The sequence below is a fragment of the Bubalus kerabau genome, chromosome 9 (assembly GCF_029407905.1).
Source record: "Bubalus kerabau isolate K-KA32 ecotype Philippines breed swamp buffalo chromosome 9, PCC_UOA_SB_1v2, whole genome shotgun sequence".
In the NCBI taxonomy this organism is placed as follows: Eukaryota; Metazoa; Chordata; class Mammalia; order Artiodactyla; family Bovidae; genus Bubalus; species Bubalus kerabau.
Window position 1 is genome coordinate 91,477,929 of NC_073632.1, and position 25,927 is coordinate 91,503,855.

Sequence of the window (25,927 nt, forward strand, 5' to 3'; positions counted from 1 at the left end):
CTTTTATTTCTTGACTCAATCCAGCTGATAATTGAATATAATCTTTTGACATCCTTCTGTATTTTGTTCTCTTATATATTGTATTTAGGAACTTTTCATCTAATTTTCATGAGAGATCAGAATTCATAATATATTATATGTGTGTATGCACATGTGTATTACATTTTTTCAGTTTCATAATCAATTTTGAATGCTTTCCTAGACTCAAACACAAAGTTTTCTAACTTCCACTTCTTACTATTGTTTAGTTTGTGGGTTTGATAAAATTTTCCTGGAAAGGAATCTGAGCCTAGTATATTTTGTGGGGAGATAAATCTTTAATTTTATTTTTAGTTCCTTCTGTGGTTATTGGTTTATTAATTTTTTTTTCAATTCTTGTTAGGGCAACATGGAAATTTATATTATCTCCCATTCCATATAGATTTTAAGGTTTTGGCATAAGGTTGTATCTCATTAAAAAAATCTTCTGCTTATCTATCACTATATCTCCACCCCTCACTTTAATTCTCAATGTAGTTCACTTGTGCTTTTGTTTTCTTTCTTTGCTTTTTCTCTTGATCAAATATGGAAGAGATCAGTCCATTTTGTTTATTTTTTTAAAGTCTAATATTGATTTTATTTTTGTTGTGTTTATTTTGCTATGTTTTCTATTTTATTAATATCTGTTGTTTTCAATTTTCCTTAATTTCATTTTGGTTTATTTTTTCTAGATTTTTGAAGTGGATGCTTATCTATTAATATTTTGAGGACATTTGATTTGGATAGACAATTATGTTTATTATATCCTCTTTTACAGTCATATAATTATTTTTTGCTGTAAGCCTACTTTACTATTAATATATTACTATTGTTTCTTTTAAAAATGTTGTTGATATATGTGCCTAGTGGGTCTATCTAGCTCTTCATTTGTCACTTTTCTGTGACAAATAAAATAAATTTTATTTATTTATTTTTGTAACTTGCATATAGCTGGATATTTGTTGGTCCAATCTGAAACTTTCTGTTTTAAGAAAATCTACATATTTTATTGCAATTGCTTTTACATTATGTAGTCCTTCTCATATTATAATTGATTATTCTCTTATTTATTTTATTCTTTAATGTTTTTGGTCAGATTGGTTACATTGCATTTATTCTTTAGTCCAAAACTATCTTGATATTCTTCTATTTTAGTTCTACTAATGAATATATTTATATAAGCATATTTATCTTATGCTTTCCTGTCAGTTTCAAAGCAATAAATATCTATAGCTTCCAATCTAATCAAAAAATCATCAGAAGATCTAAATAGACATTTCTCCAAAGAAGATATACAGATGGGCCACAGGCACACAAAAAGATACTCAAAAATTGCTGATTATTAGAGAGGTACAAATCAAAACCACAGTGAAGTATCACCTCACACCTTTCAGAATAGCTATCATCAAAAATCTACAAATAATAAATACTAGAGAGGATGTGGAGAAAAGGGAACACCTTACACTGTTGGTGGGAATGTATATTGGTGCAGCCACTATGGAAAACTGTATGGAGGTTCCTGAAAAATAATTAAAAATAAGGAATTCCAGGAATTCCTTGGGAGTCCAGTGATTAAGACTCCACACTTCCACTGCTGGGGGAATGGATTTGACTCCTGATTGGGGAACTGAGATCCCACAAGATGCACAGTGAAGCAAAAAAATAAATAAATAAATAAATAAAACCCCTAAACATAGTTAATATGTGATCCAGCAATCCCACTCCTGGTCATATATTTGAAAAGAATTAAAAACTTTTTAAAAAAATATACATTTATTTATTTTAATTGGAGGTTAATTACTTTACAATATTGTATTGGTTTTGCCATACATCAACATTTAAAAGGGTGTATGCAGTCTAGTGTTCATAGCAGCACTTTTTATAATAGCCAAGACATGGAAACAGCTCAAGTACCCATCAACAGATGATTGGCTGAGATATTACTCCGCCAAGAAAAATAATGGGATATTACCAGCCATGGAAAAAAATGAAATATTATCATTTGCAGAAATGTGGATAGACCTAGGGAATGTCATACTAAGTGAAGTAAGTCAGACAGAGAAAGACAAATATTATGTGATATCACTTATATGTGCAATCTAAAAATGATACAAATGAATTCATATACAAAGCAGGAACAGACTCACAGATATAGAAAACAAACTTATGGTTACCAAAGGGGAAATGAAGAGGAAGATGATGAAATAGGAGTATAAAATTAGCAGATTCAAATTACTATATACAAAACAAGTAACAGGATTTACTCTATGACAGGGAACTATATTTAATATCTTATAATAACCTATAAATGAAAATAATTTAAAAAATGAATCATTTTGCTGTATATCTGAAAATAACACAATATTTAAAATCAACTAGACTTCAATTAAAAAAAAAAAATCTATAGCCTCCATATTCTCACTTCCGTCCCTTTCAAAGAGACTGAGAACATTCAGTTTTCCTTTTTCTTCCCCCACTTCAGGATTTTTTAAAAAATCAAGAATTTTTGTTCTTGGCTGTCTTTTTTAAAGAAAACCTAAAATATAAATATATACATTGTATATATGATGACACCACCATCATGGCACCAGATGACACCACTTTTATGGCAGAAAGTGAAGAGGAACTAAAGAATCTCTTGATGAAAGTGAAAGAGGAGAGTGAAAAACCTGGCTTATATCATAGCATTCAAAAAACTAAGAGCATGGCATCTAGTCCCATCATTTCATGGCAAATAGATGGGGAAACGATGGAAACAGTGAGAGACTTTATTTTGGGGGGCTCCAAAATCACTGCAGATGGTGACTGCAGCCATGAAATTAAAAGATGCTTGCTCCTTGGAAGAAAAGCTATGACCAATCTACACAATGTATTAAAAATCAGAGACAGTTATGTAAAGTTTAAAAACAAAATAAAATTAAAAAAAAAAGATAGCAAACAACAACAACAACAACAACAACAAAGGGACAGAAAATGTAACATGATCAAGAATATCTGTTTGCAATCAACAGCCAACTTCCTATTATTTAAGGATTGAAGACTGGGATTCTCTAATCAAAGAGAAGAATTAACAATCAGAGTGTCTTGCCAACTCAGAAAAATGAAACTGAACTGTTTGCTAAATAGCAGAGTGATAATTTCTAGATAGTGAGATTAAGGGCGATTTTTATCTTCTTAATCCAGGCTCTGTCCCTTATTGGCTGTGTGTCCTTGAGAATGTTGCTAAAACATCTCTGTGTTTGGTTTCCTTATTTGCAAAAGATGGATAATAACAGTACTCACATCATAAGGCTGTTGCAAGGAGTAAATAACATAATCTATGTGTTTAAAATAGTGTCCAACCTATAAGTACTTAATAAATGCTAATCATTATCATTAAAAAAAAAATCAGAGACATTATTTTGCTAACAAAGGTCCATTTAGTCAAACACACACACACAGAAGTTGCTCAGTCGTGTCCGACTCTTTGTGACCCCGTGGATTGTAGCCCACCAGGCTCCTCGGTCCATGGGATTTTCCAGGCATGAATACTGGAGTGGGTTGCCGTTTCCTTCTTCAAGGGATCTTTCTGACCCAGGATCGAACCCGGGTCTCCCGCATTGTAGGCAGACGCCTTACCGTCTGAGCTACCAGGGAAGTCCATCAAAAACACAGAAGAGTAGTAGTAAGTTTGAAAAGGATGTCAGTTGAGCTCTTTTATAGATGAAATCTACTTCCTAGAAGTCAACTCACCAATTATAGGCACAGCTGGAGACAAGAGGCTGCAAAAAAAGGTCCAACTGGAAAATATCTCGGGTACCCAATTAGATCCTGTGTCTGTGGATTTAAAATGATCATCATCCACGGTGGAATAGATGTGTCCCTCCTTGCTTAGAAAATCCACAGCTAGCTTGATTGAGGCTACAGACATGTGTTGGAGTTGGTTCTTGAGATCCTGAAAGTTCAATCCTTCAGGTCTTGGGCAAGCCTTGATCAAATTCAGCGCCTGGTTCTGGGCCACAGTGAGGCCATTTGCTGGTATGAAGTTATTCCCACCGAAGTTCCCAGCTTCAGCCATTCCTGGATTGCTGATAGGCGCTCTCCCTGCTGAAGGCTGGCTGTTCGACTTGCTCAGCATCATATGTGCATTGACTACTTCCAGAATATGTGTGGTGAACTCATTTATATCCTCCAGGGGCATGATCTTAAAGGCTACCAGGCTCTTCTTGTTCTGGAAAGATCTCAGATGACCAGCCACTTTCACATATGTTTCTGGAGGGACCACAGTGTTTCCACTGCTGGCATCATCTGTGTCAGCCCACTGGCGAACATCCATGGGTGCAGCTGTCATGTCATCTATCTTGTAAACAATGTTGGTTGCAGCCTTCTCTGCATTTCTGATAATCCCCACAATAGTGACCTGTGAAATCTCAATATTTCCAATTCTGAATACTTCATCAACCAGAGTAGCAGAAAGCAGCTGAGATATGGTACAGGGTACAATGTGCTGAGCTCGAGCTCTGGATTTCTTTTCAGCCTGGGAAGCTGTAGGAGATCCAAAGCTCCCAGGGGACTGTGTGTAGCCGCCGGCTCCCCTGAAAGAGGAGGTGCTATAGCTTTCAAATCCACTATTCCACATCTTCGACACGATTCCCTCAGGAGAGAGTTCCAGAAGGTTCCCGCTGGAGGGTTCGCCAAACCACCTCAAGACCCCTGCCGCTCCGGCTGCACTGTATCCATTTAGTCAAAGCTATGGTTTTTCCAGTAGTCATGTATGGATGTGAGAGTTGGACTATAAAGAAAGCTGAGCACTGAAGAATTGATGGTTTGAACTGTGGTGTTGGAGAAGACTCTTGAGAGTCCCTTGGATTGCAAGGAGATCCAACCAGTCCATCATAAAGGAAAGTCCTGAATATTCATTGGAGGGACTGATGCTGAAGCTGAAATTCCAATACTTTGGCTACCTGATGTAAAGAACTGACTCATTTGAAAAGACCCTGATGCTGGGAAATATTAAAGGTGGGAGGAGAAGGGGACAACAGAGGATGAGATGGTTGGATTGTGTCACTGACTCAATGGACATGAGTTTGAGCAAGCTCTGGGACTTGGTGATGGACACAGAAGCCCGGTGTGCTGCAGTCCAGGGGGCTGCAAAGAGTCAGACATGACTGAGCAACTGAACTGAACTGTATCAATGTATGGATGTGAGAGTTGGACCATACAGAAGGCTGAACACCTAAGAATTGATGCTTTTGAACTGTGGTGTTGGGAAAGACTCTTGAGACTCCCTGGACTGCCAGGAGATCAAACCAGTCAATCCTAAAGGATATTAGTCCTGAATATTCATTGGAAGGACTGATGCTGAATTTAAAGCTCCAATACTTTGGCCACCTGATGTGAAGAGCCAAGTCATAAGAAAAGACCTTGATGCTGAGAAAGATTGAAGGCAGGAGGAGAAGAAGACAGCAGAGGAAGAGATGGTTGGATGGCATCACTGATTCAATGGACACGAGTTTGAGCAAGCTCCAGGAGATTGTGAAGAACAGGAAAACATGGCATGCTGCAGTCCAAGGAGTCAAAAAAGAAGGGCATTACTGAGTGACTGAACAACAGCAATAGCCTGTGAACCCATCACTACAATCAGAGTCAAAAACTTATCAAATTGCCTCTTTGATTTAGTAGATTCATTATTTTCTGTATGACATCTTTTCAAATCTCTAAGAATTCTGTTTATCTTTAGGGTATCTTCTGTTTCTTATATGAGGTTTGTTTCCTTAGATATGAATTCTCTGGTTGTTCTAACACCTGTTTTGGCATTGTTGACTTTTCTGTGGTATTTGTATTTATAATTGAGGGTTGAGGTTGGTGAGTAATGATAGTTAGAGATGGTTCTCCCTGAGAAAGTGAATAAAATAATTCCTTTCATGAGTGAATTTAGATTCTATTTATGGAGGAGTTTTGTGTAGAGAGAGGGTACATGATGGTGACCAGAAAGATATTTCTTCTAGATTACCCAGAGAGTTTGCTTAGTACTGGTATGGGCTGCCATACATCTATCTATTAAGGGAACCAGAAGTTACCTGGGGGTACCACTGAGATATTCTTCTTTTGTTTCAATAACTTCTGTAAGTTTCTTAGGGCAGATCTTTAATTTTATTTAGATAAATTTTCTTGAGGATTTAGTGAGGGTCATGATACGATCAGCAGTTCAACTTTCCATTCCACTACAGTTCACCATTCCACTGCCTGACTGTGCTTTTAGTCCCTGCTGTCTTTGATATTGGTGTTTTCTTGGGTTCTGAAAAGAAAGAACACACTTCTTTAGTACTGTTCTTTTATGCGTTTTCAGTGCTACAGGTTCAGCTCTATCAGATTTTACTACCAGTCTGATCCCATCTGCCTATATCTTTTAGAAATTCTCCACTATTCTTGTCTGCCCCTGGCACCCTTCCCAGGTTTCTAGCGCTACCATGGATTCATTCTTATTTTTAAATCGCTTCTGTTAATTGAATGGCTCTCTGGGAAGTAAGAAAGATTAATACAGATGCTCAGATAGCCATCATAAAGCAGAAAAACAGTTTTTAATATTAGCAAAACAGTTTCTTCTGAGGAATCAGCATAGTTTATTTTGCAAAACTCGTAATTTTTCTTTCAATTTAAGCTTTGACTGTTTCAGAAATATTAAATGCCAGGTACTATAACACATGATTTGCACACATTTTCTATATCTTTATAGAAATTCAACATTATTTTCCTAGTTTACAGATTTTAAAAAATGCCTGAGGAGTTTGAACTAGCAAGTGCTTTTAATCAACATGATGCTTCCAAGCCATATTTTCTTTTAAAAATAATAAATTGACTTAAATATAGAACACTGGAGACTTAAACACTGCATAACCTAAAATACTAAGTTTTATGACTTTTTAATTTGGTTGAAGACTACTGATAAACATAATATTTTGCTCATTGTAGATTTCAAAGAAGACAGTAAATGTTTGAATTGACTTTGGAAGCAATTGTCTCTAAATCAACTAAATATTTAATTTTTCCAAATATATTATTCTATTGACAATTATCCTTATCACTTTGTAGACAGTGATCACTATAATACATTAGTAAGTGCATATATATTTATATACATTTATATCTATATTATATGTTGGCAATAATAATTGCCATATCAGCTATATTTATTTCTGTGACACAAGGATTAGCCATACTATAATAAGCATTTCTTTTGACAAATCAACAACAATTCAATGATAATATTCATGAATAAAGATGAAAGTGAGGGCATTTTGGACCCCCCATAATTTTATTTATATATTTTTAAAAAATTTACTTATTTATTTAAAAATAAATTTATTTATTTTAATTGGAGGCTAATTACTTTATAATATTGTATTGGTTTTGCCATACATCAACATGATTCTGCCACGGGTATACACATGTTCCCCATTCTGAACCCCCTCCCACCTCTCCCCCGTACCATCCCTCTGGGTCATCCCAGTGCACCAGCCCCAAGCATCCTGTATCATGCATCGAACCTGGACTGGTGATTCGTTTTATGACATTATACATATTTCAATGTCATTCTCCCAAATCATCCCATCCTCTCCCTCTCCCACAGAGTCCAAAAAACTGTTCTATACATCTGTTTCTCTTTTGCTGTCTTGTATACAGGGTTATTGTTACCATCTTTCTAAATTCCATATATATGCGTTAGTATACTGTATTAGTGTTTTTCTTTCTGGCTTACTTCACTCTGTATAATAGGCTCCAGTTTCATCCACCTCATTAGAACTGATTCAAATGTATTCTTTTTAATGGCTGAGTAATACTCCATTGTGTATATGTACCACAGCTTTATTATCCATTCATCTGCTGATGGACATCTAGGTTGCTTCCATGTCCTGGCTATTATAAACAGTGCTGCGATGAACACTGGGATACACGTGTCTCTTTCAATTCTGGCTTCCTTGGTGTGTATGCCCAGCAGTGGGATTGCTGGGTCATAAGGCAGTTCTATTTCCAGTTTTTTAAGGAATCTCCACACTGTTCTCCATAGTGGCTGTACTAGTTTGCATTCCCACCAATGGTGTAAGAGGGTTCCCTTTTCTCCACACCCTCTCCAGCATTTATTTAAAGAGCAGCTTATCTCAAGCACATCATCTCTGATCATTTATAATTTAGAGAATCTAATCCAATGCATTTCTTCAGTTTGCATTAATGGCAGCAGAGTTCTTGGAAGAGAAAAATTGCTTAGGATTCTTGAAGTAAGGAATTAAAAAAAAAATTCCAGTTAGTCATTTAAACAAAAAGAGAAAACTATCTATTAGTGATGTGAGTAAACTTATTTTGATTATCTAATGCTAATGACATCATTTACAGGAAAAAATAATTCTTTAAAATATTTTCACTTGGTGTGATTCAGTCACTCCAAATCTTGATAGGGTTGAGCTTAAGAATGATCCAGACTACTTTCTATGGTTCTTCTCTAGCTTATCTTTAGCTTATTACTTGCCAATACAGGGTCTGGAAGTAGATAAAACTATATTTACTATTCCCATCTCTGAAAAATTAATTTCACTTTATTTTTAATTGATATTATTTCAATTAAGACAATTGAATATGCACAGAAATGTTTATATCTTAGTTCAGTTATTATTTGTGACTATATTTTCTCTATGTTCTGGCTATTTTGGGCCATTTGCAGTCTTGGTTATGGTATAGTTGATTTTCCTCTCTGCCTTCTTTCCTTTTTTTCCTGACCTCTTTCACTCCTTCCATCTTTCCTTCCTTCCTCTTTCTCTTCACACCTTTCATTATTTTTTTTTTCTTTCTAGCTCTCACAACTTTATTAGACTAAAGGAGTTTATTAGGCTATAAGTTTGGAGTTTAAGTCAATATTCTAAGCATATCTGAGGCTTAGTTAATAATTTTGTCTTTATCAACTCTAATAGCTCCTTTAAGCAAGTAGGCTCTTTTAATTTTCTCCTTTTCTATTCTGAATTACTATTTATGTGAATGCTTTTCATACTTGCATATGTTCCCAGTTTTTTTTCAATTCACTTTTCCAGACTCCTAATTAATGTTGAATTACTCCTTCATTTTATCACCCGGTTCTAGAAGAAAGCAGTCTAGTTTGAAAAAGCTTAAAAGCAATAGGGAAGTCAAACATTAAGTGAAAATGAATTTGTGGTTTAATTCAACTGGTGAGAGTATTTGTCTTAGCTTCTTCAAGTTCAGATTGTTTTATAATCACTTTTTAAAAAATTCATGTTGATGTATGGCAAAACCAATACAATACTGTAAAGTAATTAACCTCCAAGTAAAATAAATAAATTTAAATTAAAAAAATTTCTGAAATCATATATTGCTACCTACTGCTACTTATAGCCATAAATGAGAGAAAAATAATTTTCTGTTTCAAAGAGCTTCTACTTTATTTTTATTATTATTTTGTGTGTGTGTGTGTGTGTGTGTAGATTTTAGGGAGGTTCCTTTTAACGGAGATCCTAAAAGTTGGCCCAAATTGTGATACAAACTGAGTTAATCTTAATGAAGACTGAACTACATGCAAATATGATTTTATTTGGACCAACATAAGAAAAAAGGGATTATTGACAGTGAATGCTTATCCTTTATTTCTGATTATAAAGATAGTCTACATTTATGATAAATATTTCTAAAATAGAGGAAAACATAAAGGGAAGAAAAATCAACCATAATCTCACCACCCAAAGATACTAACTGTTAACTTTTAGATATATTGCTTTCCTGTATGTTTTTGACATGTAGGTGTTTATATACAAATATACATATATTTTCAGAGAAGGCAATGGCACCCCACTCCAGTACTTTTGCCTGGAAAATTCCATGGATGGAAGAGTCTGGTAGGCTGCAGTCTATGGAGTCGCTCAGAGTTGGACACGACTGAGCAACTTCACTTTCACTTTTCACTTTCATGCACTGGAGAGGAAATGGCAACCCACTCCAGTGTTCTTGCCTGGAGAATCCCAGGGACAGGGGAGCCTGGTGGGCTGCTGTCTCAGGGGTCGCACAGAGTCGGACATGACTGAAGCGACTTAGCAGCAGCAGCAGCAGCAGCATACATATATTTTAAAATATATTGTAGATATAGTTTAACTTTTAAAAATTATCAATGTTATCAGTTTAAAATAGAGCCAAGCTCATTTCCTAAAATGACTGAAGCAGGGCATCAAAATAGTCTCTGAACTAAATAGAAGAGTTTTCAAATACTTACATGTTCTAAATATATAATTAGTTGTAGCATATCAGTTGAATTTGTAACTACTGGGGGAGAGGGAAAAATTCCCCTGTGTATTTGGTTATTAAAATCCTAATTTTATTTCTTAATTTGAGAAGCTCTAATAAACTTTAAGAACTAAAAAGCCTCTTGATGAAAGTGAAAGAGGAGAGTGAAAAAGTTGGCTTAAAGCTCAACATTCAGAAAACTAAGATCATGGCATCTGGTCCCATCACTTCAGGGGAAATAGATGGGAAAACAGTGTCAGACTTTATTTTTTTAGGCTTCAAAATCACTGCAGATGGTGATCGCTGTCATGAAATTAAAAGATGCTTACTCCTTGGAAGGAAAGTTATGACCAACCTAGATGGCATATTCAAAAGCAGAGACATTACTTTGCCAACAAAGGTCCATCTAGTCAAGGCTATGGTTTTTCCAGTGGTCATGTATGGATGTGAGAGTTGGGCTGTGAAAAAAGCTGAGCGCCGAAGAATTGATGCTTTTGAACTGTGGTGTTGGAGAAGACTCTTGAGAGTCCTTTGGACTGCAAGGAGATCCAACCAGTCCATCCTAAAGGAGATCAGTCCTGAGTGTTCATTGGAAGGACTGAAACTCCAATATTTTGGCCACCTGATGTGAAGAGCTGACTCATTGGAAAAGACTCTGATGCTGGGAGGGATTGGGGGCAGGAGGAGAAGGGGATGACAGAGGATGAGAGGGCTGGATGGCATCACCGACTTGATGGACATGAGTCTGAGTGAACTCCAGGAGTTGGTGATGGACAGGGAGGCTTGGCATGCTGCGATTCATGGGGTCACAAAGAGTCAGACATGACTGAGTGACTGAACTGAACTGAATAAACTTTACTGAAAATTTTAGACTATGAATAAGTTGCTTTAACTATTCTGTTTTCAAACAGTTTTAGGATTTCAAGTTAATTCAAAAACCACTCCTAAAGAAAAAGAAGTTAATAGCTGTGGTGTGTGCTCCACTTTGACTAAACCACTCTCAGGAATAGGGGAAGATTCAAGGTTGTTGAAAGTACATTGCACTTAGCAAATTTAATTTTAAAAATGTCCATAAGTATATTATTACAGCCTCTTCCACAGCCTTGGAAGAAACATATTTAAGTTAGCAGCCCTAAAGCTTGCAGCTTCATTAGCTTCATATTAAAATTTTCTTGGCTCAGAAGTTAACATTGGTTTTAATTTGAGAAGCATAGTTAACATTTCACAACATTATGTTACTAAGTGTGGATTTATGCTTACTGAACTCCAAGCAAAGAGAGGATACTGGGGAGAACTAAGGGATATCTAAAGGTTCTCTAACGAAGGGGCTCCTAAGTACTTGAAACTTCAGGTGATGGCTGTCTGGGGAGGCCTTACAAATAGCTGTGAAAAGAAGAGAAGCGGAAAGCAAAGGAGAAAAGGAAAGATATAAACCTCTGAATGCAGAGTTCCAAAGAATAGCAAGAAGAGATAAGAAAGCCTTCCTCAGCGATCATGCAAAGAAATAGAGGAAAACAACAGAATGGGAAAGACTAGAGATCTCTTCAAGAAAATTAGAGATACCAAGGGAACATTTCATGCAAAGATGGGCTCAATAAAGGACAGAAATTGTATGGGCCTAACAGAAGCAGAAGATATTAAGAAGAGGTGGCAAGAATACACAGAAGAACTGTGCAAAAAAGATCTTCACGACCCAGATAATCATGATGGTGTGATCACTGACCTAGAGCCAGACATCCTGGAATGTGAAGTCAAGTGGGCCTTAGAAAGCATCACTACGAACAAAGCTAGTGGAGGTGATGGAATTCCAGTTGAGCTATTCCAAATCCTGAAAGATGATGCTGTGAAAGTGCTGCACTCAATATGCCAGCAAATTTGGAAAACTCAGCAGTGGCCACAGGACTGGAAAAAGTCAGTTTTTATTCCAATCCCAAAGAAAGGTAATGCCAAAGAATGCTCAAACTACCACACAATTGCACTCATCTCACACGCTAGTAAAATAATGCTCAAAATTCTCCAAGCCAGGCTTCAGCAATATGTGAATTGTGAACTTCCAGTTGTTCAAGCTGGTTTTAGAAAAGGCAGAGGAACCAGAGATCAAATTGTCAACATCCGCTGGATTATGGAGAAAGCAAGAAAGTTCCAGAAAAGCATCTATTTCTGCTTTATTGACTATGCCAAAGCCTTTGACTGTGTGGATCACAACAAACTGTGGAAAATTCTGAAAGAGATGGGAATACCAGACCACCTGACTTGCCTCTTGAAAAATTTGTATGCAGGTCAGGAAGCAACAGTTAGAACTGGACATGGAACAACAGACTTGTTCCAAATAGGAAAAGGAGTACGTCAAAGCTGTATATTGTCACCCTGCTTATTTAACTTCTATGCAGAGTACATCATGAGAAATGCTGGGCTGGAAGAAGGACAAGCTGGAATCAAAATTGCTGGGAGAAATCTCAATCACCTCAGATATGCAGATGACACCACCCTTATGGCAGAAAGTGAAGAAGAACTAAAGAGCCTCTTGATGAAGGTGAAAGAGGAGAGTGAAAAAGTTGGCTTAAAGCTCAACATTCAGAAAACGAAGATCATGGCATCTGGTCCCCTCACTTCATGGGAAATAGATGGGGAAAGAGTGGAAACAGTGTCAGACTTTATTTTTTGGGGCTCCAAAATCACTTCAGATGGTGACTGCAGCCATGAATATAAAAGATGCTTACTCCTTGGGATGAAAGTTATGACCAACCTAGACAGCATATTAAAAAGCAGAGATATTACTTTGCCAACAAAGTTTCGTCTAGTCAAGTCTATGGTTTTTCCTGTGGTCATGTATGGATATGAGAGTTGGACTGTGAAGAAAGCTGAGTGCCGAAGAATTGATGCCTTTGGACTGTGGTGTTGGAGAAGACTCTTGAGAGTCCCTTGGACTTCAAGGAGATCCAACCAGTTCATTCTGAAGGAGATCAACCCTGGGATTTCTTTGGAAGGAATGATGCTAAAGCTGAAACTCCAGTACTTTGGCCACCTCATGCAAAGAGTTGACTTATTGAAAAGACTCTGATGCTGGGAGGGATTGGGGGCAGGAGGAGAAGGGATGACAGAGGATGAGATGGCTGGATGGCATCAATGACTCAATGGACGTGAGTCTGAGTGAACTCCAGGAGTTGGTGATGGACAGGGAGGCCTGGCGTGCTGCGATTCATGGGGTGGCAAAGAGTCTGACACGACTGAGCGACTGAACTGAACTGAACTGAACTGAAGGGATATCTAAAGGTTCTCTAACGAAGGGGCTCCTAAGTACTTGAAACTTCAGGTGATGGCCTAATGAGTGGTGTTGCATGATTAGTCTAGGGTCAGAAGTCAGGAAGGCAGTCTAAGCTGGCAGCCAAATGAAGAGACAACCAGAGCAGAAACAGAAATTCCTAAGTCAGGAGTCAAGATGTACCTGCTGTTGCCCATGGATGGTGTTTGCTTCTGAGATGTGGTTTGTGGGATGCTGTGTGTGTGTGTGTGTGTGCGCGCTCAGTCACTTCAGTCATGTCCAACTCTTTGCAACCCTAGGAACTGTGGCCTGCCAGGCTCCTTTGTCCATGAAATTCTCCATGCAAGAATACTGGTGTGGGTGGCTATTCTCTTCTCCAGGGATCTTCCCAAACCAGGGATAAAACCCAAGTCTCTTCCTTGGACACAGATTCTTTCCATCTGAGCCACCGGGGTAGGAGGCTTCTTGAATTCAAATGATGATAGATGGGGTAAGAGCAACCTACAATGTGACAATGAGCCAGGCATATCCTCAAGACATTCTTGCTTAAGGTAACTGTCTGAGTTTGAAATTGTGACAAGAAAACATGATTCAAATTGGAAAATCTGCCTCCAAGTTCACTTGCTACCTCTTAATATCTGTGTAATCTTAGGCAAAATTCAATTTCCTAAAACTACCGTCTATGGGGTCGCACAGATTCGGACACGACTGAAGCAACTTAGCAGCAGCAGCAACTTAAAATAACAAAATTACCTTTTTTCATGAATATACAATTGGATGGGACTCAGTGGGGACAACTCTCTGCTCTACTTGGCATCAGCTGGAGTGGCTCAAACTCTGGGAGCTGGAGTGACCTATAACCTCACTTACTCACCTCTCTGTTGGTTGATGCTGACTGTGTGCTGGGACCTTGTTCTGTGGCTGGAGTACCTACACACACCCTCTCCACAATGAGGGGCTGCTTGGCTCCTTCATCCTGTGGTAACTGGTTTCCAGTGGTAGACATCTCTAGATGGCTGGGCAAAGTTGTATTGCCTGTATGACTTAGCTTCAGAAGTTATACAGGGTGACTTCAAGAGGAGGGAACACAGACTCTATTTCTCAATGCAGAAGTGACAATGTCACATTGTAAAAGCAACACATGGATGGTATATATTGGTGTCACATCTTTGGAAAATATAATCTGCTATAAGGATAATAATAGCACATATTTATTGAATAATTAATAAGCTTCTCAGATGGCTCAGGGGTAAAGAATCTACCTGCCAATGCAGGAGATGCAAGAGATGTGGGTTTGATCCCTGGGTCAGAAAAATTGCCTGAGAATCCCATGGACAGAGGAGCCTGTTGGGCTACAGTCTTTGGGGTCACAAAGAGCTGGATATGACTCAGTGAGTGCAAGTACGTGCTACATGCTTCAGTGTTCTAAACAATAGGGAAGCCATTCTGACCCTTTCCATGTTAAAAATTTAGAATATTGAAAGCATACTAAATTGAAAAATGAGAATAAGCTCCAAGTGCTAAGTGATTGACATACATATATTACCTCATTTAATTTCTCACCATAGCACTTTTAGGTAGGTATCATTATTGTGCTATTTTACAGATGAGCAGAATGAGGCATAGTTGAGTCTTGGATTACCAAGAATTCAGCTGATGAGAAGCCAAGTTAAGATTGGGACCCAGGGCCTTAGAACTCTGGGTCTACATATGTAGCATATGTGCCCTCAGTTCCTAACAGCAGAATTATTTTCAGGACTAAACAAGATCACACAAGAGCTTTGTGAATTATGAATTTGCTATGCAAACTTAGGTTTTTTGAGGAAAATCTTCAGAAAATTTTCAGAAATATTCTTATTTTTCAGATTTAGTATACTGAATGTGTATCTACATAGGCTGCAAAATTGCTTTAATAAAAACTACTAATAATGGAGTTATGTGATGTTTCTAGAAAGTAAAATTTCTGAGATGGGCTTTCCTGGTGGCTCAGTGGTAAAGAATCTGTCTGACTATTCAGGAGACAGGAGATGCATTTAATCCCTGGGTCGGGAAGATCCCCTGGAGAAGGAAATGGCAACCTACTCCAGTATTCTTGCCTGGGAAATCCAATGGACAGAGGAACCTGGTGGGCTACAGTCCATGGGATTGCAAAGAGTCAGACACGACTTAGACAACAACAACAACAACAAGCTTCTGAGAGTCTTCTTTTCTTTTATACTTTCTGATAACTTCATTCCCTCACAAAGAATCTTTGGACGTACCTTGTATTTCCATTGTGGAATCAGAGGATCTTAAAGCTATGAGAAGTCTTGCATATTATATGGCTCAACTCCCTAGTGTATTGATAAAGTCTTTACTTGTAGCTTTCAGAAACTTAATGACTTTTGAGAGTTTTCCACTCACACTTTTGAGAATACTCCACTCATGTAGGGTATTTTTCCTCTGATGCGCTCAAAAATGTAACTTTTTTTTTTTCAGTTTATACAATCCTAAAGAATGATAGATGTGGAGTAAAAGACTTCTTATTTTATTTTGGAGGTTAAGTATTTGGGTATTTTTATTAGATTATTTTGACATCTATTAATGGTTACCAAAATAGCAATATGTGGGTAGTATAGGAAGAAAAACAGAAAATAACATTCCCCGTTCTTAGAGCTTGCATTGCATAAGAAGCAGCCTCCAGAAATAGTGACCGATTTCAAACTAGCAGAGATTTAAGTTAGCAGAGATGTTAAATATCCAGAATATATGCCTGTCTTCTTAAAGAGACAACTGTTTCATTCAACAAGACAAAGACTGCCCATTGTGTGTATGGGAGTGTGTTTGTGGCAGGAAATCAATTTCAATTATTCTATGAAGCACTACTCAACATTTGTCCTACATGAAGCCTACCAGGAATAGCTTATGGACAGGACAAAGCCAGGACCTCCCTTGGAGGCATTTCTGTGTCCACTGTGCACAAAGCAACTTGGGAAGGTTGCAAGGATTTGTGGTCTCTAGTTCACCTTGGGATGATTCTCAAACTCAGTTCACAGCTCAGCTAGGCCTCTTCACACTTGTTTGAGACAGAAAGTCATGTTTCGATGGCCATTTCATGTTGTTACAGGTCACAGACTCTAACTCAGGACTGTCCTGTGTGGGTGGTATGAGGATCTTGGTATTGTAGAGTCTTATCCAGTAACAGAAAGAGCCCCGCTTGATTTCTCTGTGGGTGGGCTTTCTAATTTCTCAGGAAATTTGGGTTACCAGCTCAAATCCTGGCTTGGACAGAGCCCAAATCCCTAAGGCTAGGGTCAAAGATGTCAGGAGCATTTTTCTTTTTTCCTATTGAGAACAAAATAATCATGCAGGTCACAGGCATTCCTTTGGCAATCTACACATTTCTATTGGTCAGACTATGTCAGATACATTGAGTTTAGCAAGATAAGTATAGGAAGAGATATGTCAGTAGTCAATACTCAACCCTAATGTTGCTTTGGTATATAATTAAGATTGTTAGTGTAATTAGAAATCATGGAGAACTTTACCACAGTATAGTTTCAAATCATACTGTTGTGGCTCAAGATTTTGAGAATATATTAAAGTGTTTAATTTTATTCTTAGAGTGTTGTTTCCTGAGGCTCTAGGGTTTAATTTTTCCTCCCATTTCCTCCCCACTCCTTCCCTCATTCCTGAGAAAAAAGCAAACAACTTTATAAGGCATTGTATCAGTCAATGCACTTATGAGTTATAACACTTATGTATTAAATGTAAATAAATAATGATGAAACTAAATAATACAATTTATTATGAATAACAGGTTGAGGGTGTCAGATAGCCAAAGGAAAGTAAATTTTGAATAACTGAGAATTAGTTAAACAGTTTGGCTTTATGTCTTTTAAGTTTTAATATTGTTCTTTAAAGTTTCATGTAGAAAAAACCTAATGCCATACCAAAATTTAAATAAAACTTTGTGATGAGCTATTTCTTCCATTAGTGAACCTTTTACTATATTTTACTATTAATAAGTTTCTTTTGTGTTTCCAGAAGGCAGAACTCCAGAGTATCTTAGCTTCTATATTGAATCATCATTAATTGCAACAACAAAACCCGAAGAAAGGAGGCAACTAATTTCTGACAGTTTCAATATTAGGAAGCCTGAGCTCAAGCTGTAATGTTGCTGTGCAAAGTGATGCATTTGTACAGCCGATCCTCTCTGAAGTTCTTTCAAGTTACCAGAGGGAAATAAATGCATGCACAGAAAGTTATCTACCATCACACATCTTCATCTTCTTCTGTTAAATAATTCTTCTTATAGTGGACTTAGCACTCTTAGCGTGACTGATGACCTCAGATGAAAGTTCTTTCCACTTTTATAGCCAACCTCATGATAGTAAATCAAAAAAGCCTAGTGGGCTCTATTTCTCCCAAGGCCTATTGTTTCTCTTTGGAAAAAAGTTAGCTCCATTATAATTCTACTAGTATCTTACATATGTTTCTGAAATTAGAAAAGTTAAACACTGTCTACTCCTCTAAGTGTCTGTTTATCAAGAGTTTGGAATTGAGAGGATGGCACACATCTCATTATTTCATTGAGCAAAGGCTGAGAATGAATTTGTCTCCACTGTCCCAGAATGTTATAATATTAAAATAGATTCAAGACTGGTTTTCTCTTACTGTATTTCTTTTGTGTGTCTGTATAATTCTCAGTAATAACTTGGAATTCTATTTTATGAGGCAACTTGGTAGGAGGGGTGGTGTCTCCAAAATTAGAAGCCATGGGCTTTGATAAGGTACTGCCACTAACTTTATCTGTGACCTTGGGTAGGTTTATTCACTTTTTGGACCTCACTGGTAAAACAAGGGTCATAGACTTGACTATGTGACCATATACCATGTGCTCAGTAATATCTGACTCTCTGCGACCACATGGACTGTAGCCTCCCAGGCATGGGATTCTCCAGGCAAGAATACTGGAGTGGGGTGCCATTTCCTACTCCAGGGAATCTTCCCAATTACCCACTGAACCATTGGGGAAGCCCCGTTCATAGACCAGATAACCTCTAAAGTTCCCCAAGTTACAATATATTTTATAGACATATATATAATGTTGTATATAATAATTATAATGTTTTGTATAATATATAATATGGTAAATAAATATAGAATATTTATATATTTAAATATTTTATTAAATTACATATTTGTCTTTTTAAATGAAATGCAGAAAGCACACACTGTCATTTAAAGAGGACAGGCTGTAAAAGGGCAGTAAAACATGCCTCCCAAATTACTCTAGGACTTTAAATACAGTGTTATCACATTCTAGTGGGACAAAGATTTTATCAGGCAGACTAGTCATGTTTTACTGCTTCAGTTGGTCAACAATTACTCATGAGTCATCCAGCAAGAGTTATTGAGTTGAAATAGGCACTGTGCTGGACAAAGGTGATAAAGACACAGCCCTTACCTTCACCAGGTGTACACACTAAGGGAGTATGCAGACATTAAGCAAATAATCGCACTGATAACTACATGACTACACATCTATCCATATCTCACCATAAGTGCTATAAAGGAAATTGTCATTGTGATGATGGAGCTTAGGTAGGGCCACTTTCTACTTCAAGTTTGGGGAAACTTCTATGAGTAAGCGACAGAACTGAGAGACTGAAACCTGAATGCTGAATAGAAGTAAGACTGGCAAAGGCAGAGGGAGGCAAATGCCAAGAGGCTCTGAGAAAGGAAAAAAATGTTACAAATTGGAAAATTAAAAGAGTCCAATGTGGCTGTAAAAGTGAACTAGCAAAGTGGCAAGAAGCAAGGGAGGCAAAGAGGCTGGGGTCCCATGAAAACTTTCAGGCCATGAGAGACTTTTGGATTATATTCCAAGTCATAGAGGGAAACCAGTAAAAATATATGAGAGTAAATAAATTGATCTAATTATATTTAAAATAACCATGATATCCAGGTTGAGAGTGGATTGAAGAAAAATAAGATGTGGGTAGGCCACAAAGATAATAAGGAGAAAGAGATAGTGAAGCCTTGGATTGAAATTATGGTAATAAATTCAACATACATTAGAGTACTGATAAATTATGAATGAACAAGAGTAAGGAAATAAAATGGTTTCATTTTAATGGACACATGAAATATATCTAAATTAATTTCCATTAAAGATAGCTTTTTACTATATCATATATAGACAGGTATATCTGCATGTGTGTGTCTGCTTATGTACATGTGTGTATTTGGAATTGTCATACATTTTGTTATTTTCTTCATCTTGGTTTTTTTTTTTTAATTTAAAGACCTATCAGTCATTTCAGTCACTCAGTCATATCCGACTCTTTGCAACCCAATAAACTGCAGTATGCCAGGTCTCCCTGTCCATCACGAACTCCTGGAGCCCACCCAAACCCATGTCCATTGTGTCGGTGGTGCCATCCAAACATCTCATCCTCTGTCGTCCCCTTCTCCTCCTGTCCTCAATCCCTCCCAGCAGCAGGTTCTTTTCAAATGAATCAGCTCTTTGCATCAGGTGGCCAAAGTATTGGAGTTTCAGCTTCAGCATCAGTCCTTCCAATGAACACCCAGGACTGATCTCCGTTGGGATGGACTGGTTGGATCTCCTTGCAGTCCAAGAGACTTGCAAGACTCTTCTCCAACACCACAGTTCAAAAGCATCAATTCTGCGCTCAGCTTTCTTTATAGTCCAATTCTCACATCCATACATGACTACTGGAAAAACCATAGCCTTGACTAGATGGACCTTTGTTGGCAAAGTAATGTCTCTGCTTTTTAATATGCCATCTAGGTTCGTCATAACTTTCCTTCCAAGGAGCAAGCGTCTTTTAATTTCATGGCTGCAATCACCATCTGCAGTGATTTTGGAGCCCAGAAAAATAAAGTCAGCCACTGTTTCCCCATCAATTTGCCATGAAGTGATGGGACTGGATGCCTTGATCTTCGTTTTCTGACTGTTGAGCTTTAAGCCAACTTTTTCACTCTCTTCTTTCACTTTCATCCAAAGGCTCTTTAGCTACTCCTGTATTAGAATGGGTCCAGGGAACAGACATATGAATAAAATATTATTTTAATACCCTTAATTTCTTGTCCTGTAGATGCTTTCTCCTCTGTCCTGCACTTCAGCACCATCTGTAGTCATCCCTTTGTATGTTGAACTCTTCCAGAAGCCTGAGTTTATCTAGTGCATGGACTCTCTTCCATTCATTTATTTTTTCATTCCTGGGATATAATACTTGTTTTTCTTAAGTCCCATGGTGAAGGTGTAAAAACAGGAGATTAGACAGCTTCGTATTTGAATTTCTACATTTCTGCCCTCACTTTTCTGTAATGAGTCAGAGATACTGGAGGACTGTGATTTGGCACCCATAAAACTTGCAGAGTGTCATTGGAAAAGCTGAGTCAACAATACCTGTTGTTGTTCAGTTATTAAGTTGTGTCCTGCTCTTTGTGACCCCATGGACTGTAGCACACCAGGCTTTTCCGTCCTTCACTATTTCCAGGAGCTTGCTCAAACTCATGTCCATTAAGTCAGTGATGCCATCCAACTATCTTCTCTTCTGTCAATCCCTTCTCCTCCTGCCCTACATTTGTTCTTTTCCGATGAGTTGGCTCTTCACATCAGATGGCCAAAGGATTGGAGCTTCAGCATTAGTCCTTCTAATGAATATTCAGGGTTGATCTCCTTTAGGATTGATTAGTTTCATCTCATTGTTGTCCAAGGGACTCTCAAGAGCCTTCTCCAGCCCCCAAATTTGAAAGCATCAATTCTTTGGTGCTCAGCCTTCTTTATGGTCCAACTCTCACATCCATACATGACTAATGGAATAATCACAGCTTTGATAATATGGACCTTTGTTGGAAAAGTGATGTCTCTGCCTTTTAATACACTATCTAGGTTTGTTATAGCTTTTCTTCCAAGAAGCAAGTGTCTTTTAATTTTGTGGCTGCAGTCATAATCAGCAGTAATTTTAGAGCCCAGGAATATAAAATCTGTCACTGTTTCACTTTCAGTTCAGTTCAGTTCAGTCGCTCAGTTGTGTCCGACTCTTTGCAACTGCATGGACTGAACACACCCTGTCCATCATCAACTCCCAGAGCTTGCTAAAACTCATATTCATCGAGTTGGTCATGCCATCCAACCATCTCATCCTCTGTCATCCCCTTCTCCTCCTGTCTTCAATCTTTCCCAACATCAGGATCTTTCCTAATGAGTCAGTTCTTTGCATCAGGTGGCTGTGGCGAAAGGATTGGAGCTTCAGCTTCAACATCAGTACTTCCAATGAATATTCAAGATTGATTTCCTTTACAATTGACTGGTTTGATCCCCTTGCAGCCCAAGGGACTCTCAAGAATCTTCTCCAACACATACCTCAAAAGCATCAATTCTTCAGTGCTCAACTTTCTTTATGGTCCATCTCTCACATTGACACATGACTACTGGAAAAACCATAACTTTGATTAGATGGACCTTTGTCGGCAAAGTAATGTCTCTGCTTTTCAGTATGCTGTCTAGGTTTATCATAACTTTTCTTCCAAAGAGCAAGTGTCTTTTAATTTCATGGCTGAAGTCACCATCTGCAGTGATTTTGAAGCCCAAGAAAATAAAGTCTCTCACTGTTTTCATCGTTTCCTCATGTATTTGCCATAAAGTGATGGGACTGGATGCCATGATCTTAGTTTTCTGAATGTTGAGTTTTAAGCCAGATTTTTCACTTTCTTCTTTCACTTTCATCAAGAGACTCACTAGTTTGTCTTAGCTTTTGGCCATAAGGGTGGTATCATCTGCATATCTGAGGTTGTTGATATTTTTCCAGCAACCTTGATTTTAGCTTCTGCTTCATCCAGCCTGGCATTTGCATGATGTACTCTGCATATAAGTTAAATAAGCAGGGTGACAATATAGCCTGGACGTACTCCTTTCCCAATTTGGAACCAGTCTGTTATTCCATGTCCAGTTCTAACTGTTGCTTCTTGACCTGAATAGAGGTTTCTCAGGAAGCAGGTAAGGTGGTCTGGTATTCCCATCTCTTATAAGAATTTTCCACAATTTCTTATGATCCACACTGTCAAAGGCTTCTCTGATAGCTCAGTTGGTAAAATATCTGCCTGCAATGCAGGAGACCCCGGTTCAATTCCTGGGTTGGGAAGATCTGCTGGAGAGGGGATATACTGTATATACTGTATTAATCATATACTGTATTAATGCATAAGGATAAGGAAATGCATATAGGTGAGGGAAAATTAGCTTTCACCTTCACATATAGATGAAGGGAAATTACAGTGGATGATATTCTCACTTAGGGTCTTCATGAACTCTTCTTTTGTATTTTATCTATATATAATATTTAACTAACGTTGTCATTAAATGTTCTTATCTTCCATGTCAATGAGGTTCTTTCTTGGTAGTTCTTTTGTTAAATGTATTGTGAAATTTTGACCATCAGAGGGTGTTTGTAAATGCTCCACAGATAATGATGTGAAAGAACCTGGCACCTAGTGTGTTGTGGAATTGACACACACTGCCTTCTGTGCACTGCTTTGCTTCACAACCCTTTGTACCGATGACATCATGATCCCTCCAGTGGCCCATTACTTTCAGAAAGATCTACTAAACCAAATCAGATTAGGATGTCAGGGCTTTAAAGGATTATCCTTCCCAGGATGATTTGTCTTTTTAGGAGAAAGAGGAATTATGTCTTACCTATGGTAGAATTTCAGGTATCAGGGTAGGAGGCATCTTGAGCTACAGGGGCCCAAGTCCTTTGCTATCACTTCTGTTAGCATATTTACAGAAGTGGTAGCAAAGGAATACAGAGGCCTTATTCCAAACACCCTGTCCTGAAGAGCAGATAAAATGCCCAGTGACATTTACTTGGTTGTATTCTTAGTTGGCCCTTAAATGACTCTGCCTTGCTCATCATCACGCATAGAGGCAGCCTGTCACCCTTCCTTGCAGTTCCCCTGACCCAGCTGACTCATCCCTACACATGCTCACTCATCTGGTGCCCCTGCAACCTGTCAAATAGGACTGTGATGTCCAGACTTGAGTGCCCTTCTCCCTCATTTATGCTGTGCAGGGACAGAGGCAATCTTTCCAAGCCTCAGTTTTATCATGTGAGAAATGTTGTGTTGTGGGCTTCTGAGGACAAAAGGACATAATGGCATTGAAATACATATAATTTCATATATGGAATGAGTCGCCAGTCCAGGTTTGATGCACGATACTGGATGCTTGGGGCTGGTGCACCAGGACGACCCAGAGGGATGGTATGGGGAGGGAGGAGGGAGGAGGGTTCAGGATGGGGAACACATGTATACCTGTGGTGGATTCATTTTGATATTTGGCAAAACCAATACAATATTGTAAAGTTTAAAAATTAAGAAAAAAAAAAGGACATAATGAATGTAAATGGCTTCCCCTGCTGCCTAGCACCTAGAGCTGAAGAAATGTTAGCTAAATAAATACTAACAAACTCTCATATGCTAATATTTACATTTATTAAATCATTTAATCCTTACAGAAAGTCTAAGAGGTAGTTTTGATAATACTGTTATTTTCATCGCACAGATGAACCTAAAAGCAGAGAGGTCATTGACAACAGAAGTCCCACAACTACATAGTGGGTGAGGCAGAATTTGAGCCCAAGACTCTGTGGTTTCAGAGTACCTGCTTTTCACCATTCTGCAATGTTATCTTTCCTATAAGCACATGGTATTACCTCAAGATCATTGGCAAAATCATCAGAAAAGTCTTCTATTTAGACTCAATCAATCCAAGTGACACACAGGTCAGACTAAGGTGCTATAATACAAACTGGTGTGTGTATGTGTAAGTGTGTTAGTCACTTAGTTGTGTTCAACTGTTTGTGACTCCATGGACCTGTCGGGCTCCTCTGTCTGTCCATGAAATCCTCCAGGCAAGAATATGGGAGTGGGTTGCCATTCCCTTCTTCAGGTGATCTTCCCAACCCAGGGATCAAACCTGGGTTTCCTGCAATGCAGGTGGATTCTGTACCATCTGAACCACCAGGGAAGTCCACAAAATGGTGTAGAATGAGTCTTTCCCACCATGATTGAAAACCTGCCTTGATAGAAAACCAAGGCTAGCCTTACAGCCTCATAATGAGGTCTAAGGTATTATCTAGTGCAACTCCTTTACTTTATAGATAAAGAAACTGGAACCCGGGCAGTACAGGTACTTGCACGTGGCCAGCCATAGTTCGTCTGAGCAAACTCCAGGAGACAGTGAAGGACAGGGAAGCCTACTGTGCTGCAGTTCATGGGGTCGAAAAGAGTCAGACATGACTCAACAACCAAACAATAGCAACAATAGACTAAGGCAGTACTGATTAGGCTTTATAGGCACAAATCCAAGGGCCTTTTAATTCACTACAGTTCCCGCATGAGGCTCTCATGTCCTTTGAAATAATGACAGCATTTCCTTCATAGGCTAATTTCCTTTTGATCCAAGGTAAAATCTAGTTTGACTTTGTTGAATGGAAAGTTTTACTGATGATGTAAAGATACAAAAAGTGGGGTTAAGTAGAAGGAGACGAAGGGCTTAGTAATGGGGTTGGGTTAATCCCACTGAGCAAAAGGTGGCTAAAAGTAGCTGCATGGAGAGGGTAAGGGAACAGCTGGCTCCGGCTGAATGTCATTCCAACGATGCTGGACAGCGTGTCTCTTTATTAGTTCAGGTTCACCTAATGAGCCTGTTCTGTAAGCAAACTTGCTGTCGAATATGATGCTTGTTTCTGGAGGGCTGTGTCTTGTTCCCTGCTTTTTAGTGACTGCATACCTAAAAGTGAGTATTGGCAAAAATAAACCTGCAGGCAAGATACACTTTAGATGGTTACACAACAAATGCTTTATCCTCCCCTACAGTCATGTACTTGTAAAAGAATCAGATTGGGAATGAAAAAAGCTGTTGAAAAAAATTTTGCTAAGCAGATGCTTACTCTGGGTTTTGAGAATATGAAATATGTTTTGACATGAAGCTTGGGATTATGAAAGAGTGCTGATTCATCTTGTTCTAGAATCACCAAATGCTCATATTGAAAGGGACCTTAAAGATCTCCTGGTATGAACCCCATACTTTGAACTTGAGGAGAAGATAATGGTAAACAATTCAAGGTCACAGCAAATTAGAGTCAAGATTTTTGGCTCTCATTCTGGGATTTTTATATGGAAATGTCATATAGAAGATCAAGAATGTGTTCATCTGCAAATAACAGAAAACTGTGCTAATGGTGGCTTTGCACATTGGGTTTCACCTTTCTCATTCAAGAAGACACCCAAGGGTAGCTAGTGCAGGGCTAGAATGAAGTGTAGTCACGCTACTTGGTAGCTGGGCTATTACGTTTTCCGCTCTCCCAGGCTTCA

At 38.2% G+C, this 25,927-nt stretch overlaps 2 protein-coding genes across 3 annotated transcripts in view; one reads left to right on the forward strand and one right to left on the reverse strand.

Annotated features, from left to right (window-relative positions):
- Positions 1-25,927, forward strand: part of GRM1 (glutamate metabotropic receptor 1) — a 431,554-nt gene that overhangs the window by 114,503 nt on the left and 291,124 nt on the right. The window lies entirely within an intron of this gene.
- On the reverse strand, positions 3,664-4,696 carry LOC129620114 (replication protein A 32 kDa subunit-like). The gene has a single exon (XM_055535888.1). The coding sequence runs from the start codon at positions 4,634-4,636 to the stop codon at positions 3,728-3,730; it is 909 nt and encodes a 302-aa protein (XP_055391863.1). The 5' UTR covers positions 4,637-4,696; the 3' UTR covers positions 3,664-3,727.